At 42.7% G+C, this 17,061-nt stretch overlaps 1 protein-coding gene across 1 annotated transcript in view; it reads left to right on the forward strand.

The window, feature by feature from the left end:
* Window positions 1-17,061, forward strand: part of MGAM (maltase-glucoamylase) — a 257,231-nt gene that overhangs the window by 201,846 nt on the left and 38,324 nt on the right. Inside the window, exons 68-74 of the mRNA XM_057304088.1 lie at window positions 722-778; window positions 1,538-1,662; window positions 2,512-2,600; window positions 3,348-3,391; window positions 11,814-11,981; window positions 13,173-13,328; window positions 14,448-14,663. Of these exons, the coding sequence (XP_057160071.1) occupies window positions 722-778; window positions 1,538-1,662; window positions 2,512-2,600; window positions 3,348-3,391; window positions 11,814-11,981; window positions 13,173-13,328; window positions 14,448-14,663 (855 nt within the window). The remainder of the gene's footprint in view (window positions 1-721; window positions 779-1,537; window positions 1,663-2,511; window positions 2,601-3,347; window positions 3,392-11,813; window positions 11,982-13,172; window positions 13,329-14,447; window positions 14,664-17,061) is intronic.

Genomic DNA, 17,061 nt, shown 5'->3' on the forward strand with positions numbered 1-17,061 from the left:
CAATTCTTGGTCCCACTACCCCACCAAGCAAAACAATTTCTGCTTTGTAAAATTACCTTAAAACTTGTTTTCTTAAGCATATGACCATGGATTGATAGGCTTTAAATGCCTTGTGAGTTTGGGCTGGCCATCTCTCTGTGCTTCCTTTTGACCAGAGGACCTGTGCTCTTGGGCTTGGGCTGGGGAAAGAGAAGAGGTGAGAGAGGAGCAGGGAGGGAGGTCTGGGCAAGGGGGAGGGCGTTAGTCTGGAGACCAGATATGAGGGACCACACGTACCCTCCCAAAATGTGAGGGGGGAAGTGTGGGGGAGGGATCAGGATGGTGCTGATCACTTTATAAACCTGGGAAATCTCCAGTGTACTAATGTCAAAGGCCCATCTCTTGGCAGGTGCTGTGAGCAGCCGCAGTCCTGCTGGAAGGCCCTCCTAGAGGCCTGCCTGTTTCAGTCTTCTCCCACCTGTCAGATTACACAAGTAACTCAGTGAACGAACTTTCTCTGCTTCTCTTAGAAAGTTCAGGAGCCTAGAAGCTTAATTTCTAGGCACGGCTCTGCTTTGGGTAAACTGCCCAACTTTTCCGAGTATTGGTATCTGTACCTGTAGAATGGGATGGTCCCAACCACCTCTCAGGATTGTTCAGACAAGCACGTGCAACCACACGTGAGGTTCTGTGTAAACTGTAAGCGGCATTCTGATGTTGCTCACTATTGGTGTTTCCCTAGGGTGTGGACCGAGTGAAAGCTTACATACCAGACGCCATCTGGTACGACTATGAGACAGTAAGTAAGGCAGTCCGCTTGGGTCAGAGACCAGCCTCTAGCAGGGGGCAATTCTAAGGCAGGAGTCCTGTGAGGAAGGCCTTTCTAGGTGTACTCTGAAATAATTTGAATAACCGGGGTAGGTTTAGGGGAATTTTCATTGTATCAACCTGGCTGCTATGCAGCTATGAGAACTAGTAATTGGCCTTAGGCTGAGATACCCTAGTGAGTGAGTGAAAGCCCACTTGTGGAAGAATCACTACATGGTATAATTCAAGGAAATAGGGCACATTGGAGTCTCAGATCTGCTATCTATTTCAATTATGCCTTAGGCAACCCTTTGCTTTTGGAGGGTCTTTTCTTTTCATTCTTTTTTTTTTTTAAGTTTTTATTTGAATTCTCATTAGTTACAATATAGTATAATGTTAGTTTCAGGAGTAGAATTTAGCGATTCATCACTTACGTGCAATACCTGGTACTCATCACAAGTGCCCTCCTTAATGCCCATCTCCCATTTGACCCATACCTCCCCACCTCCCCTCCAGCAACCCTCAGTGTGTCCTCTGTGGCTTAGAGTCTGTTTTATGGTTTGTCTCTCTCTTTTTTGGCCCCTATGTACATCTGTTTTGTTTCTTAAATTCCACCTACGAGTGAAATCATACAGCATTTGTCTTGCTCTGACTGACTTATTTCAAATGAGACAACTGAACTAGAATGGTCTGCACGGTCCTTCCTAGTCCAGCGGTCCATTATCTGCTCTGTCGTCCTTCTGTTGGCTAGGGAGTAGCCATCCAGTGGAGGAAACAATGGGTGGAGATGCTGCTGCCACTCGACAGGATAGGACTTCATCTCCGAGGGGGCTTCATATTTCCCACCCAGCAGCCCAACACAACCACAGAGGCCAGGTAGGCTCCTCACTCTTCTAAGGTGTGACTGCCCTGGCGCTCCAGGGAAGCATGTTATGGGACAGGCAAATGGACACCAAAAGTGGATAAATCAAGGGAAAATATCTCCAGTCAGGAATCTATCTTCCCTCCTTTCAAGGTCATCCCCAGAGTGCACCTTTGTGTTCATTTAGCAGGTGAGGTAGCCTTAGCTCCTTCACATTTCTAGAGTCTCACTTGGGAATTGAATCAGATTTTAAGAACAGTCAAAATAATCATTTGTGAGGATTTCCCTATGACCAGAAACTGTCTTCAAGTAGATTTCCTTGGGCATGAGAGAATGCAAATTAAATAGGAGGTAAGAGTTATCACATGGAAATGAACATAGCTTCCAAGGTCAAGAGCCAGAAAGTTCAGGTTCAGACCCCAGCTCTATTACCAGATGTGCTGCCATGGGCAATGTCCTCTCTGTGTTGCTGCCTAGCACAAGCAAACTGGGGGTGACAATAGTTTGACTGTTCAGTGTCATCATGCAGGTTAAGCGAAATAATAGTCATGATTTACTGTATATAGGACACTTAGAAGAATGGCTGGTGCACGGTAAGCACCCAGTAAGTGCTGATTGTTGGTAGAATCACAAACCCAGTCTTTGGCAGGAACTGCCTCCTTTTACCACTCTTCTTATGCTCATTCATTACCAACCTCTGCTGTCTATCCACAACCAGCGTCCATGTTTCCAAAGGATGTCAATATCTACTCTGTTTCTGGGGTAGACTCTGAGTTCATCTGTCCCTGCAGCATGAAAGGGGCTGGCTGAACAAAGTTCTATGCCTTCTTCATTCTCTGAAACTGAGAGTTGCTCTTTTACAGTCGGAAGAATTCCCTGGGACTCATTGTTGCCTTGGACTACAAGAGAGAGGCATGGGGCGAGCTGTACTGGGATGATGGTGTGTCTAAAGGTAGGCTTCCCTGTGGTCCCCTCCCTGAGATTCTCCGTGAAAAGTAGTCATTGCAGACTGTCCAATATGGCACTAACCCTGTTATCATCGGTGCTGATTTCTGTAAGTTTAGAATCAACTTGTTCTGGAAGTTTGGCTAGCCAAACACAATGCATTAAAATAGACTTCAAATGAGCAACTCGTATCTTATTAACTACCAAAACAACAGACATTATTTGGTTTAATTACTCTCTTCTTTGGGTATCATTACCAATACCAAATAATACATTTTGTTAATAGATTTTTAAACTACTGCTTTGGTTACTGTTGAGGGGGAAGTAATTTGTATAGTGTGCTCTTCCACTGTAAGATTCCCATGGAAGTAACTGACATAAGCTTATGGTCTGTGATTATATTAAAAACACGGCCCTGAGTAGAATTAGCATTTATTAATATTTATTGGATATTTATTGCACTGCGGGCAGGGGATATGAAGATGAATAAGACATAGGCACTGCCCCTGAGGAACTCCTGGGCCAGCAGGATGGATGCAATGTGCATGCAGATGACTATAACTGCAAGTCACAATGTTTTAAATGCCAGCAAAATGGTGCCACAAAGTGCCATGCGAGTTTGGAGGGTGAAGCATTTAGGGTTGGTTGAAGTGGTCCAGGAAATTGGTTGGGTAAGCAGAGAAAAAAAGAGAAAAGCATGACCGCACGGCTCCTCTGCTTCCTGTAATAACGGGTACTCCTCTTTCTCTTCTAGATGGTGAAAAGCAGTATATTCTGTATGATTTTTCTGTCAGCTCTGTAAGTACTGTTTTTGAGGAACACACAGTGTATGTTCTTTTCTGTGATGGCTTTTTGAGTTTTTGGTTTGCTGCGATGCTTGGTCATGTGGAACAAGGGCCATGCCAGTGGTGGTCCCAGAAGGGACTAGAGTTAAAATGAGAGTTTTTAATCTATGTTGGATATATAAACCTCTCAAGTCAGTATGACTTCATGAAGAATTTGTTTTTTTTTTTTTCTGGGGAAAAAAAATCATTGTCTCTGAGCTTGATATAATGAGTCCTGGCTTCTGGAATGTGTCCTTGGCAGGGAGACCAGGGTACAAGTATGTGTGGGATGAGTGGTATGGGGCCTTTCTAAGTTCTTCCATAATGGCCTTCCTTTCCAGCCCCCAAATCTTGGCACAGGTATTATGTGGTGGATTTGAAAGGTTGGAAGATACAGAAAGGTACGGATCATCACTTGCCTCATCTCTGTCTCCCAAGGGCACCGAGAGGAAGAAAGGCAGTAACGCTAGCATAGGATATGAGAATGCTAATTTGATTTTCTTAGAAGTCTGATTGTGCATGGGTAGAGATTTCTTTTGTGCGATATCTCTTTCCTTTATTTCTGCTTTCTTTTAAGAAAGGAAGAATGAAGAATAAGAAAGCATGTTGTTTTTTAAACTATCCTTTTTATTTTGAGATAATTACAGAGCCCCCCGCAGTTGTAAGAAATAATACAGAGTTTCCCTTGTCCCCTTTACCCAGTTTCCCCTCATGGGAACATCTTGTCCTTTCAAGAACGTGATGTAGATGGAATCATACAGCATGTAAGCTTGGAATTGGCTTTTTTACACTTAGCAAAATTCTCTCAAAATTCATCAAGTTGCTGTATATTAACAATCTATTCCTTTTTGTCGCTGAGTAGCATTCCAAGATATAGATGTCTACCTTTTGTTTGACCATTCACTTAATAAAGAGTATCTGGGTTATTTCCAGTCATAGCTATTACAAATAAAGCTGCTATGAACATTCATGAACAGGTTTCCATTTGTCTGGGATAGACGCCCAAGAGTGCTGTTGCTGGGTCTTACAGTTTTTGCATGTCTAGTTTTCTGAGGAACTGCCAAGCCGGTTTTCAGAGTGGCCGTACCATTTTGCATTCCCACCAGCAATGTTTGGGTAACCCAGTTTCTCTGCATCATAACCAGCATTTATGTTGTCACTTTTTTTTTTTAACTTTAGCTCTTCTAATAAGGGTATAATGACCTGTTATTGTGGTTTCAGTTTGCATTTCTCTGATGTCTAATAATGTTGACCATCTTTTCATTTGCCATCTGTGTATATTTATATTCTCTTAGGTGAAATGTCTATCTACTTCTTCTGCCCATTTTCTCATTGACCGGCTGATTTTTCTGTTCAGTTTTGAGAGTTATTTGTATGTTCTAGAGAGGATTTCTTTGTTGGATACATGGTGTATAAATATTTTCTATCAGTCTATAGGCATGTCTTCTCATTCTTTCAACAGAGTCTTTCACAGAGCAAAAGTTTTAAATTTTGATGGGTCTAATTTATCATTTGTTTCTTCTATGGATTATGCTTTTTGTTGTCCACAGTAAGGACTCTTTCTATCCCTAGATCTTGAATATTTTTCTCCTATTTTTTCCCTAAAAATTTTAGTTTTGCCTTTTACATTTAAGTCTGTGATCTGCTTTGAGTTAATTTTTATACATGATGTGAGATTGAGGGGCAGGTTGTATTTTTGGCCTCCGGATGGCCAACTGTCCCAGCACTGTTTGTTGGAAAGGCTCTCTTTTCTCCACTACATAACTTTTGCACCTTTGCAAAAAATCACTTGGGCACGTTTGTGGGTCCCTGAATCTTTTTAAACATCAAAGTGCCCCCCCACCTTTTTTTTCTCAAGTCTTCAGTTCTACCTTGGTCAGAGCTCAACTTCATCCCTTTTTTTTTTTTTATAGTTTTTTTTTTTTAAATTTTGGTTTTTTTTTTTTTAATGATTTTTTTATTATATTATGTTAGTCACCATACAGTACATCCCCGGTTTCCGATGTAAGGCTCGATGATTCATTAGTTGTGTATAACACCCAGTGCACCATGCAATACGTGCCCTCCTTACTACCCATCACCAGCCTATCCCATTCCCCCACCCCCCTCCCCTCTGAAGTCCTCAGTTTGTTTCTCATAGTCCATAGTCTCTCATGTTTCATTCCCCCTTCTGATTACCCCCCCTTTCTTTATCCCTCTCTTCCCCTACCGATCATCCTAGTTCTTATGTTCCATAGATGAGAGAAATCATATGATAGTTGTCTTTCTCTGCTTGACTTACTTCACTTAGCATTATCTCCTCCAGTGCTGTCCATGTTGTAGCAAATGTTGAGAACTCGTTCTTTCTGATAGCTGAGTAATATTGCATCGTATATATGGACCACAACTTCTTAATCCAGTCCTCTGTTGAAGGGCATCTCGGCTCCTTCCACAATTTAGCTATTGTGGACATTGCTGCTATGAACATTGGGGTGCATATGGCCCTTCTCTTCACTACGTCTGTATCTTTGGGGTAAATACCCAGTAGTGCAATGGCTGGATCATAGGGTAGCTCAATTTTTAACTTTTTAAGGGACCTCCACACTGTTTTCCAGAGTGGCTGTACCAACTTGCATTCCCACCAACAATGTAGGAGGGATCCCCTTTCCCCACATCCTCTCCAACAATTGTTGTTTCTTGCCTTGTCAATTTTTGCCATTCTAACTGGCGTAAGGTGGTATCTCAGTGTGGTTTTGATTTGAATTTCCCTGATGGCTAATGATTTTGAACATTTTTTCATGTGTCTGTTAGCCATTTGTATGTCTTCATTGGAAAAGTGTCTGTTCATATCTTTTGCCCATTTTTTGATTTGTTTATTTGTTTCTCGTGTATTGAGTTTGAGAAATTCTTTGTAGATCTTGGATACCAGTCCTTTATCTGTAGTGTCATTTGCAAATATATTCTCCCATTCCGTGGGCTGCCTCTTAGTTTTTCTGACTGTTTCCTTGGATGTGCAGAAACTTTTAATCTTGATGAAGTCCCATAAGTTCATTTTATCTTTTGTTTCTCTTGCCTTTGGGGATGTGTCATGAAAAAGGTTGCTTTGGCCGATGTCGTAGAGGTTGTTGCCTATGTTCTCCTCTAGAATTTTGATGGATTCCTGTCTCACATCGAGGTCTTTCATCCATTTGGAGTTTATTTTTGTGTATGGTGTGAGATAGTGGTCAAGTTTCATTCTCTTGCATGTAGCTGTCCAATTTTCCCAGCACCATTTATTGAAGAGACTGTCTTTTTCCCACCGGATGTTTTTTCCTGCTTTATCAAATATTAGTTGCCCAAAGAGCCAAGGGTCCATTTCTGGGCTCTCTATTCTGTTCCATTGGTCTATGTGTCTGTTTTTGTGCCAGTACCATGCTGTCTTTGTGATCACAGCTTTGTAGTACAGCTCGAAATCCGGCATTGTGATGCCCCCCCGCTTTGTTTTTCCTTTTCAACAGTTCCTTGGAGATTCGGGGCCTTTTCTGTTTCCATACAAATTTAAGGACTGTTTGTTCCAGTTCTTTGAAAAATGTCCTTGGTATTTTGATCGGGATAGCACTGAAAGTGTAGATTGCTCTGGGTAGCATGGACATTTTAACTACGTTAATTCTTCCGATCCATGAGCATGGAATATCTTTCCATCTTTTTATGTCTTCCTCAATGTCTTTCAAGAGTGATTTATAGTTTCTAGAATATAGGTCCTTTACGTCTCTGGTTAAGTTAATTCCAAGGTAACGTATGGTTTTTGGTGCTATTGTAAATGGGATGGATTCCCTAATTTCTCTTTCTTCGGTCTCGTTATTCGTGTATAGAAATGCAACTGATTTCTGAGCATTTATTTTGTATCCTGCCACGTTACTGAATTGCTCTATAACTTCTAATAGTTTGGGAGTGGCTTCTTTTGGGTTTTCCATATAGAGTATCATGTCATCTGCAAAGAGAGACATTTTGACTTCTTCTTTGCCAATTTGAATACCTTTGATCCCTTTTTGTCGTCTGATTGCTGTTGCAAGGACTTCTAGTACTATGTTGAATAATAGTGGCGAGAGTGGGCATCCTTGTCGAGTTCCTGATCTTAAGGGAAAGGCTTCCAGCTTTTCCCCATTGAAAATAATATTTAAGTAGGCTTTTCATAGATGGCTTTTATGAGATTGAGAAATGTACCTTCTATTCCTACACTCTGAAGGGTTTTAATCAGGAAAGGATGCTGTATTTTGTCAAATGCTTTTTCGGCATCGATTGAGAGGATCATATGGTTCCTGAGTCTTTTCTTGTTGATATGATGTATCACGCTGATTGATTTGCGAATATTGAACCACGCTTGCATCCCAGGTATGAATCCCACTTGATCGTGATGGATAATCCTTTTAATGTACTGTTGGATTCTATTAGCCAGGATCTTGTTGAGGATTTTGGCGTCCATATTCATTAGGGAAATCGGTCTGTAATTCTCCTTTTTGATGGGGTCTTTGCCTGGTTTGGGGATCAAGGTAATATTGGCCTCATAGAATGAGTTTGGTAGCTTTCCTTCTATTTCTATTTTTTGAAATAGCTTTAGGAGAATAGGTATTATTTCTTCTTTGAATGTTTGGTAGAATTCCCCAGGAAAACCGTCCGGGCCTGGAGTTTTGTTATTTGGAAGGTTGTTTATCACTGACTCAATCTCTTCATAATTAATTGGCCTGTTTAAGGAATCAATTTCTTCTGGTTTCAATCTTGGTAGTTTATAGGTTTCCAGGAAGGATTCCATCTCTTCCAGATTGCTTAGTTTATTGGCATATAGCTGTTGATAAAAATTTCTAATAATCCTTCCAATTTCAATGGTGCTCGTCGTGACCTCTCCTTTTTCATTCATAATTTTAATAATCTGGGTCCTTTCTCTTTTCTTTTGGATAAGTCTTGCCAGTGGTCTGTCAATTTTATTGATTCTCTCAAAGAACCAGCTTCTAGTCCTGTTGATCTGCTCTACTGTACTTCTGGTTTCTGCTTGATTGATTTCAGCTCTAATTTTGGTCAACTGCTTCCTCGTGTGTGGATTAGGCCTGTCCCTCTGTTGCTGTTCCAGCTTCTTGAGGTGAGAAAATAAAAACTGCATTTTAGATTTTTCTATTCTTTTGAGTGAGGCTTGGATGGCTATGTATTTCCCCCTTAGGACTGCCTTTGCAGTATCCCATAGGTTTTGGACTGTTGTATTTTCATTCTCATTGGTCTCCATAAATTGTTTAATTTGATTTTTGATTTCCTGGTTTATCGAGTCATTCCTGAGCAGGATGGTTCTTAGTCTCCAAGTGTTTGAGTTTCTTCCAAATTTTTCCTTGTGGTTGAGTTCCAATTTCAGAGCTTTGTGGTCTGAGAATATGCAGGGGATAATTTCAATCTTTTGGGATCGGTTGAGACCTGTTTTGTGTCCCAGAACATGGTCTATTCTTGAGAATGTTCCATGGGCATTAGAATAGAATGAGTATTCTTTGGTTCTGGGGTGTAGTGTTCTATATATATCTATGAGGTCCAACTCGTCGAGTATGGCATTCAAAGCCTTTGATTCTTTGCTTAGTTTTTGCCAGGGTGTTCTGTCTATTTCTGAGAGTGGAGTGTTGAGGTCCCCTACTATTAATGTATTTTTATTTATATGTCTCTTTATTCTGGTTAAGAGTTGGCTTGTGTATCTTGCTGCTCCCCTGTTGGGGGCATATATATTTATAATTGTCATATCCACTTGTTGAATACTTCCCTTAAGAATAATATAGTGCCCTTCTGCGTCTCTAACTATAGTCTGTAGTTTAAAATCCAATTTATCTGATATGAGAATTGCTACCCCAGCTTTCTTTTGAGGTCCATTTGCATGAAAGATGGTACTCCATCCCCTTACTCTCAGTCTGAATGCATCTTTGGGTTTGAAATGAGTCTCTTGTAGACAGCAAATGGATGGGTCATTTCTTTTTATCCAATCTGCAACCCTGTGGCGTTTTATCGGATGGTTCAAACCATTTACAGTAAGACTGATTACTGAGAGATATGATTTTAATGTTGCCATGTTGCCAGTAAAGTCTTTGTTTATATTGGCTGTGACTTTCTGTTCTGTATCACTCTTGGGGCCTTTTTACTTTTATAGAACCCCCCGTAATATCTCCTGTAGGGCTGGTTTCGTGGTTACAAAATTGGTTAGTGACTGGCGATTCTGAAATGTCTTTATTTCTCCATCAATTCTGAATGACAGCCTTGCTGGATAAAGGATCCTTGGCTGCATGTTTTTCTCTGAAAGAGCTTTAAATATGCTCCCCCAACCCTTTCTCTCATTCCAGGTCTGTGTAGACAGGTCTGACGTAATTCTGATGCTTTTGCCTTGGTACGTGAGAAATTTCTTTGCCCTGGCCGCTTTCAATACTGTATCCTTGCATCTAATATTTGCGAATTGCACTATGACGTGACGTGGCGTAGGTTTGTCATGGTTGAGCTTGGGAGGGGTCCTCTCTGCCTCTTGGACACGAATGTTTGTTTCCCTTGCTAGATTAGGGAAGTTTTCAGCTACAATTTGTTCAAATATCTCTTCTAGACCTCTGTTTTTCTCCACCCCCTCGGGGATGCCGATGATTCTAACATTGGATCGTTTCATTGAGTCAGTAATCTCCCGTAACCTACATTCGTGGGCGTGGATTTTTTTAAGACCGTCTTCTATTTTCATTTTTTCCTCTATTAACCCATCCTCCAATTCACTAACCCGTTCCTCTGCTTCTGCGACCCTGGCCGTCAGAGCCTCTAGTTTTGCCTGCATTTGGCTCATAGAATTTTTAATTTCTGTCAGATTCGCTCTCATTTCTGTCCTTAGGGATTCTATATTCTCAGTAACCTTTTCGTTAATAGTTTTTTCAATTCTACTCATCATTTTGACCATCGTTACTCTGAATTCCATTTCTGATAATTTGGTTACATCCATATCCATTATTTCTGTGGCAGAGGCCACAGACTCACTGTCTTTTCTTTGCTGGGGGGGGCTTCTCCTTCTTGTCATTCTGATGAGGAGAGGTTGCGGGGTTGTCCAGAGCCCAAATTATTGACTGGGTCCCAGGCCGTGCCCCTTGTTTTATAGGGATCTTAGGGATGTGGGCTTCTTCTTTAAAGATTTTATTTATTTATTTATGTGGCAGCCAACCAGCGAGAGAGGGAACAGAAGCAGGGGAGTGGGAGAGGAAGAAGCAGGCTCCCAGCGGAGGAGCCCGATGAGGGACTCCTTTCCGGAACGCCGGGATCACGCCCTAAGCCGGAGACAGGAGTTCAATGACTGCACCACCCAGGCGCCTCGGGTTGTGGGCTTCTTGATTTTTCAGCCTGCCTTCTGGGGGAGGGGCCTGCCGCGCCGATACACAGGCAGCCCTGTTTGGGTAGAGTCTCCGCGTCCCCTCAATACTCAGCGCTGGAGATGTTCATTTGTAGAGATCCAGATGCGTCTTCCTGCGTCTCAGGCTGGTTCTGTGGTTGTTTAGGCTGGTCTGGTACCTATCCAGCTCGACTTGGAGGACCGGCTGAAAACGGTGTCTTCTACTCCTCCGCCATCTTAACTCCCCCCTCCGAATCATTGTCCCTCATCTTCTAGTAGCAGCCAGGGCATTCCTGGTACAACTTGTTCTCTTCACATTCAAGGTGCAGAGCCTTTAAGGAGCTTTGAACAGGCGTATTTACGCCCTTTCAGAACCGGCAAAATGTCCCCCTTCTCTAGGCTCCAGCCAGAGTCAACTTCATCCCTTTTGAAATGTGGTTACCTGGGAAGGTTGTCTGCTTCCCCGGGACTTCAGTCTTCTCCTCTCAAGAATTGGCTCATTGTAGCTTCAGCCTCACAGCTTGCTGTCGGAAAGGAACACGATGCTTAGCACCGTGCTTCGCAGAGAGTAAACACTCATAAATTTTAGCTCCTATCCTCATTATCATTAAAATAAAAAGAAAAATGTATTTGGGCACTGTGTGTGTGCATGTGTGTGTGTGCGTGTGCGTGCGTGTGCGTGCGTGTGCGTGCGTGCATGTGCGTGCGTGTGTGTGTGGCTTCATCTTTGTGTGCCAATAGGTCTGTGTATGTGCTGATGTCTTTTTGTTTGTTTTAAGAGCACCCATTTTGTCCACTTGGAAATTCTGTGATGTCAGGAGCATATTTCTTGAGCGATGAAATCAATAAATAACCAATGAACCAAAGCAAACACGAAATGTTACTGAAAGATTGAAGACCATGAAGAGTCTGGGTTAGCGAATTCCCTAGGGATGATCACCAGGCACCAATTAGAACTTCAGAGATAAAGGACATATTCAGATGTCAGAAAGATGTTGAGCAGTATTTGGTGATGTACCTGGCTTCTAAACAGATGTTTTTGTGTTGTTTTTTTTCTTTCCAGAACCGTCTTCAGGCAAATATTATAAATAATAGCTATACGGACCCTAACAACCTCATGTTTACAGATATCATAATCTTGGGAATGGACAAGCAACCTACTGATTTTACCGTCTTACTTAATAATTCTGCCACCTCCATTTCAAATGTTGCCTACAATGTTTCATCAAAGGTGGGAGACTGTTCCATCCTTGCAGGGCCCTTGTCAAAAGCCCTGGCCTAAGATTCTGACAGCCAGAGATCCCTTGCTTTTTCGACTTTGGGCAGTTACGGAGACAGCTGGCTTGCTGCAAAATCTACCATACCACAGGGCAGTTGCAGAAGGAGAAACATATGCGTGCTAACTATGGACTCCTGACCTTTGTTTGCATCAGAACACTGACGAAGGCAGTGGGAGCTGGGACCCTGAGGCAAGGCAGTTCTTCTCTGGGTGGATTTAAAAAGAGACCTGCTGATCCCAGATGTGATGTAGTGAAAACAGGATTCAGCACATTAGCCTAGTTCTGGAGAGTATTTACATGTTAGTCCTCTCATTTCAGTTAAAGACTGTCTTTGTTTGAGACACAATTGACACACCACTTTTATACCATTACAGAAAAGGAGAGTTGAAGAGAATACGAGGGGTAATCCCAGTTCTGCTCTTATTGAATGAGCCCTTACATGCTAATCTTTAACAAAAGGTTCTGATTGTTAGTGGACTATTTCAAGTGCTGGGAAATTCACTATTTCTTAGGGCAGCCCCCTTCCATTTTGACAATGCAGATAGCAAAAAATCAGAGCCTGGTTTCTGTACTAGGCAGAATGGGGTTCCAGTCCTAGCTCTGCTGTCTCCTAGCTGTGAGATCTTGGGCAAAGCATTAAACCTCTCTAATCCTCAGTTTTCTATTTTGTAAAATGAAGATAGCCATATTATTTCCAGAATAGAATTACCTTCTAGGATTGATGGGGATAATGCATATAAAGTGGATATCACAGTGATTGGCCCATATAAATGCTCCATAAAGTTTAACTATTGTTATTACTGCCATCATTCTTACCACGTGTGAGCACCACACCCAGAGGGCAATGAGTCTTACAAAGACAGCCCTGCTTGTGATCTGTACTCCCTAACATGATGAAAGCCCTTCCCATTCAATATTCCACAGTGACTCCATGAGGTGAGAATGGTCGGGAATAAGCCAAGATCGTTTTCCCAACAGGGAGGTCAAAAGCCCCAGAGGATAAAAATAATATTCCAAATACCCCATGACAAAGTGGTGTTGGATTAAGGGCTAGCTCCCTTTCCAGGTCATCAGGGAAGGACATTAGCCAGGTGGCTCAACCTCACCTTATGTGTCATGTGGCCTCCTTTCTCCTTCCTCAGGTGGTGGAGATCAGTGATCTCAGGGGACTGATACTCGGTCAAGGATTCTCCATTGAATGGAAACTTCCAGTCAGTGACCTGGAGAAATTCAACTGCTACCCTGAGGATGCTGCCGTCTCTGAGGAGAGTTGCAAGCAGCGGGGGTGCCTTTGGGAGGTAATGATCAGGGACACATTACCGCAGTGAGCAGGAAGCTGGAAAAACTATCCCATGAATAATTAGACACCTAGAAAACACTTCCCCAATATTGATGGGTTGAAGGGTAATCATCCTTCAGAAAGAAAATGACATTATGTCAACTGATAAATTATTTTGCCAGCTCCATGTGAGAGGTGGTCAGTGTTTTCCTCAGATACCCTGAATCAGAAGACACTTATGGGCACTCTGGCTCTCTCTCCTCTAACCACAGCATTTAAAACCCCACTTTTATTTTTAACACAGCAATAATACATTGGATATGCATTGTGCATTGAGTATTATAAGTGATTTTTTTTTCACCTGTTAGAGAGTCCATGAGGAAGGTAAGGTAAGACTGTTTCTCTTCATTGGAAAAACAGAATGAAAGCCAGAGAGATTATCTCAAGGTCACAATGGCAGCAACGAGGACACTGGGAACAGAACCCTGCCTGAGGATTCTAGTCTCCAGATCAGGCTTCCTGCTGACCCTTCCCTGCCCACCCAGGAGAGGAGGGCAATGGGCATGTGTTTTTTAAATGGATGTATTCATTTGCTGGTGCTGTCATGAAAAAAGTACCACAAACTAGGTGACTTGGAACAATAGGAATGTGTTATCTCAGCGTTCTGGGAGCTAGAAGTCTGAGCTCAAGGTGTCAGTTGGTTCCTTCTAAGAAAAGGGAGGGAGAATCTGTCCCATGCTTTTCTCCCAGATTCTAGTGGTTCTCTGGCACTCTTTGGTCTTGCTTGGTTTATAAAAACATCACCCCGATCTCTGCGTTCTTCCTCACATGGGGATCTCACTGGCTGCAGCTCTGTCTCTGGGTCCAGTTTCCCCTTTCAATAAGGACACCAGGCATATTGGATTAGGCCGATCCTAATGATCTCATTTAACCTGATCATCTCTAAAGATCCTACCCAAATAAGGTCACTTTCACAGACACCAGGGTAGGACTTCACATCTTATGGGGGAATCAGAATTCAGGCCACAATAATGGGCATGGTGTAAGAGCCTTACTCTGTGTGAACCAACTTCTTTAGGAATCAGACCCTCGAAGTGTGGGGTTAGAGGCTGATGGGGAATTTCTCCTCTTGTTCCAGTCCACAGCTGTTCCTGATGTGCCCACCTGTTACTACGACACCATCCCTAGTTATGCCGCCAGTAACATTCAGTACCTGCCTACGGGCATCACCACAGACCTCGCCCACCTCGGGGCCCCTGCATCAGCCCGGGCTGCCTCTCGCTCGCTCTCCACGCCAGTCAGCCTCCTCCGGCTGAGCGTGGTCTACCACACAGAAAACATGCTGCAGTTCAAGGTAATTTCCTCAGTGGTGCAGGTTCTGATCTTCCACACAGAGTTCTTACAGCTCCATGCGGATGAACGTCATCGAAACACCGTTGGTCCAAATCCATCATTTTACGGACAAAGGCGCCATGGCCCAGAGAGGTAAAGGTTAGAGACTTAGGAGCATGGTAGAACCAGGATGAGACCTTGGACCCACCAGGGTTGTGAATATCCTGCACTGCCAAGTGCTCAGTGGTAAGTGTCCTCAAAGAACCCCTCCTAGGCCTGTGAAAAATGTGGTTGCTCCATGGGAAACTCACCCAAGTGGCATTAGCTCACTTCCAGTTAGAGTTATTTTTCTTGCAGCGGTTCTTAAACTACAGAGAGCACCAGAAGGACTCACAGGTCTTGTTAAACTCAGATCACGGGGCCTCTGCCCCGAAGTTTCCAGTCCGAGAGTCTGCGTCCCTAACACGTTTCCAGGTGATCCCGATGCTGCTGTGGGTCAAGGGGCCATGCTTTGAGACCCACAGCTCTGCTCTGAGGGCAGTACAACGTGAACCACATGTATTTCCTCAGAGCCACACTCCTAAGAATGTATTTGAAAAAAAATCGAATGCAGTACATTTTAATAGCATTTTATTTACCCAACACGCTGAAATATTATCTCACCACGTAATCCAAATATAGTTATTGAGATAGTTTAGAATCTTTTAATCATACTAACTCTTCAGATTTGGGTGTGTAGTTGGCACTTATAGCAAGTCTCAATTCAGATTAGCACCTTTTTAAAAATTTTATTAATTTTTTTATTTTTATAATAATATTTTTTAATTATATTATGTTAGTCACCATACAGTACATCCTTGGTTTTTGATGTAAAGTTCCATGATTCATTAGTTGCGTATAACACCCCGTGCACCATGCAATACGTGCCCTCCTTACTACCCATCACCAGCCTATCCCATTCCCCCGCCCCCTCCCCTCTGAAGCCCTCAGTTTGTTTCTCAGAGTCCATAGTCTCTCATGCTTCATTCCCCCTTCTGATTACCCCCCCTTTCTTTATCCCTTTCTTCCCCTACCGATCTTCCTAGTTCTTATGTTCCATAGATGAGAGAAATCATATGATAATTGTCTTTCTCTGCCTGACTTATTTCACTCAGCATAATCTCCTCCAGTGCTGTCCATGTTGCAGCAAATGTTGAGAAATCGTTCTTTCTGATAGCTGAGTAATATTCCATTGCATATATGGACCACAACTTCTTAATCCAGTCCTCTGTTGAAGGGCATCTCGGTTCCTTCCACGATTTGGCTATTGTGGACAATGCTGCTATGAACATTGGGGTGTATATGGCCCTTCTCTTCACTACGTCTGTATCTTTGGGGTAAATACCCAGTAGCGCAATTGCTGGATCATAGGGTAGCTCAATTTTTAACTTTTTAAGGGACCTCCACACTGTTTTCCAGAGTGGCTGTACCAACTTGCATTCCCACCAACAATGTAGGAGGGACCCCCTTTCTCACATCCTCTCCAACAATTGTTGTTTCCTGCCTTGTCAATTTTTGCCATTCTAACTGGCGTAAGGTGGTATCTCAGTGTGGTTTTGATTTGAATTTCCCTGATGGCTAATGATTTTGAACATTTTTTCATGTGTCTGTTAGCCATTTGTATGTCTAGCACCTTTCCAATGTTTAATGGCCACAAGTGTCTGGTGGGTCCACTGCTGGGTGTTAGAGACAGAGACCACAGCAGGTGCCTCACAAGGTCATCTTTATGTGTAACAAAAAGATCATCTCAGGGAATGAATTCTAAAGCCAGTAACTTCCCAACTGGGGTAAGCAGGCTCCTTTTGTTAGGGCTTGGGGTGAATATCAGAAGAGGGTTTTAACATCATAATGAAGCTGAGATAACTGTGCCCGCCCTTTCTGATTCATCTACATAGACCTCTCCTCAAATGTTTCTTTTCCTGTTCCAGCAATTCCATAGTTTCTAAGAGATGAAGTTACAGTTAGGCAGAAACTTCTTTGGAGTTTCCTGAGTTGGGGGGGTCAATCTTGAATTCAGGGGGTCACAGGGTCTCACCGGTGACAATACCTCCTTGGACAACTCAGCTCTAAACATTGTTTTTCACACTGTGTTGGCGGAATCACTCCAGGGATCTTGTGAAAATGAAGATTCAGATTCAGAAGGTGGAGGGGAGGGAGGCCTGAGATTTTGCATTCCTAACAAGCCTCCAGGTTATACTGCTGCTTTGGGTCTGAGAAACACAATTTTAAGAAGCAGGGCTATGGACAAAACTTGTCTTAAGCATCTGGAAGCTCAACCAGTAAGATCTGAGTCCGTATACAAACTCGGTTCTCTAGTTACTGACATATATATACAGGCCTAAACAAAATCTTACACAATTACGTGCACGTCCATATTCATG

This window comes from Ursus arctos, unplaced genomic scaffold (assembly GCF_023065955.2).
Source record: "Ursus arctos isolate Adak ecotype North America unplaced genomic scaffold, UrsArc2.0 scaffold_3, whole genome shotgun sequence".
In the NCBI taxonomy this organism is placed as follows: domain Eukaryota; kingdom Metazoa; phylum Chordata; class Mammalia; order Carnivora; family Ursidae; genus Ursus; species Ursus arctos.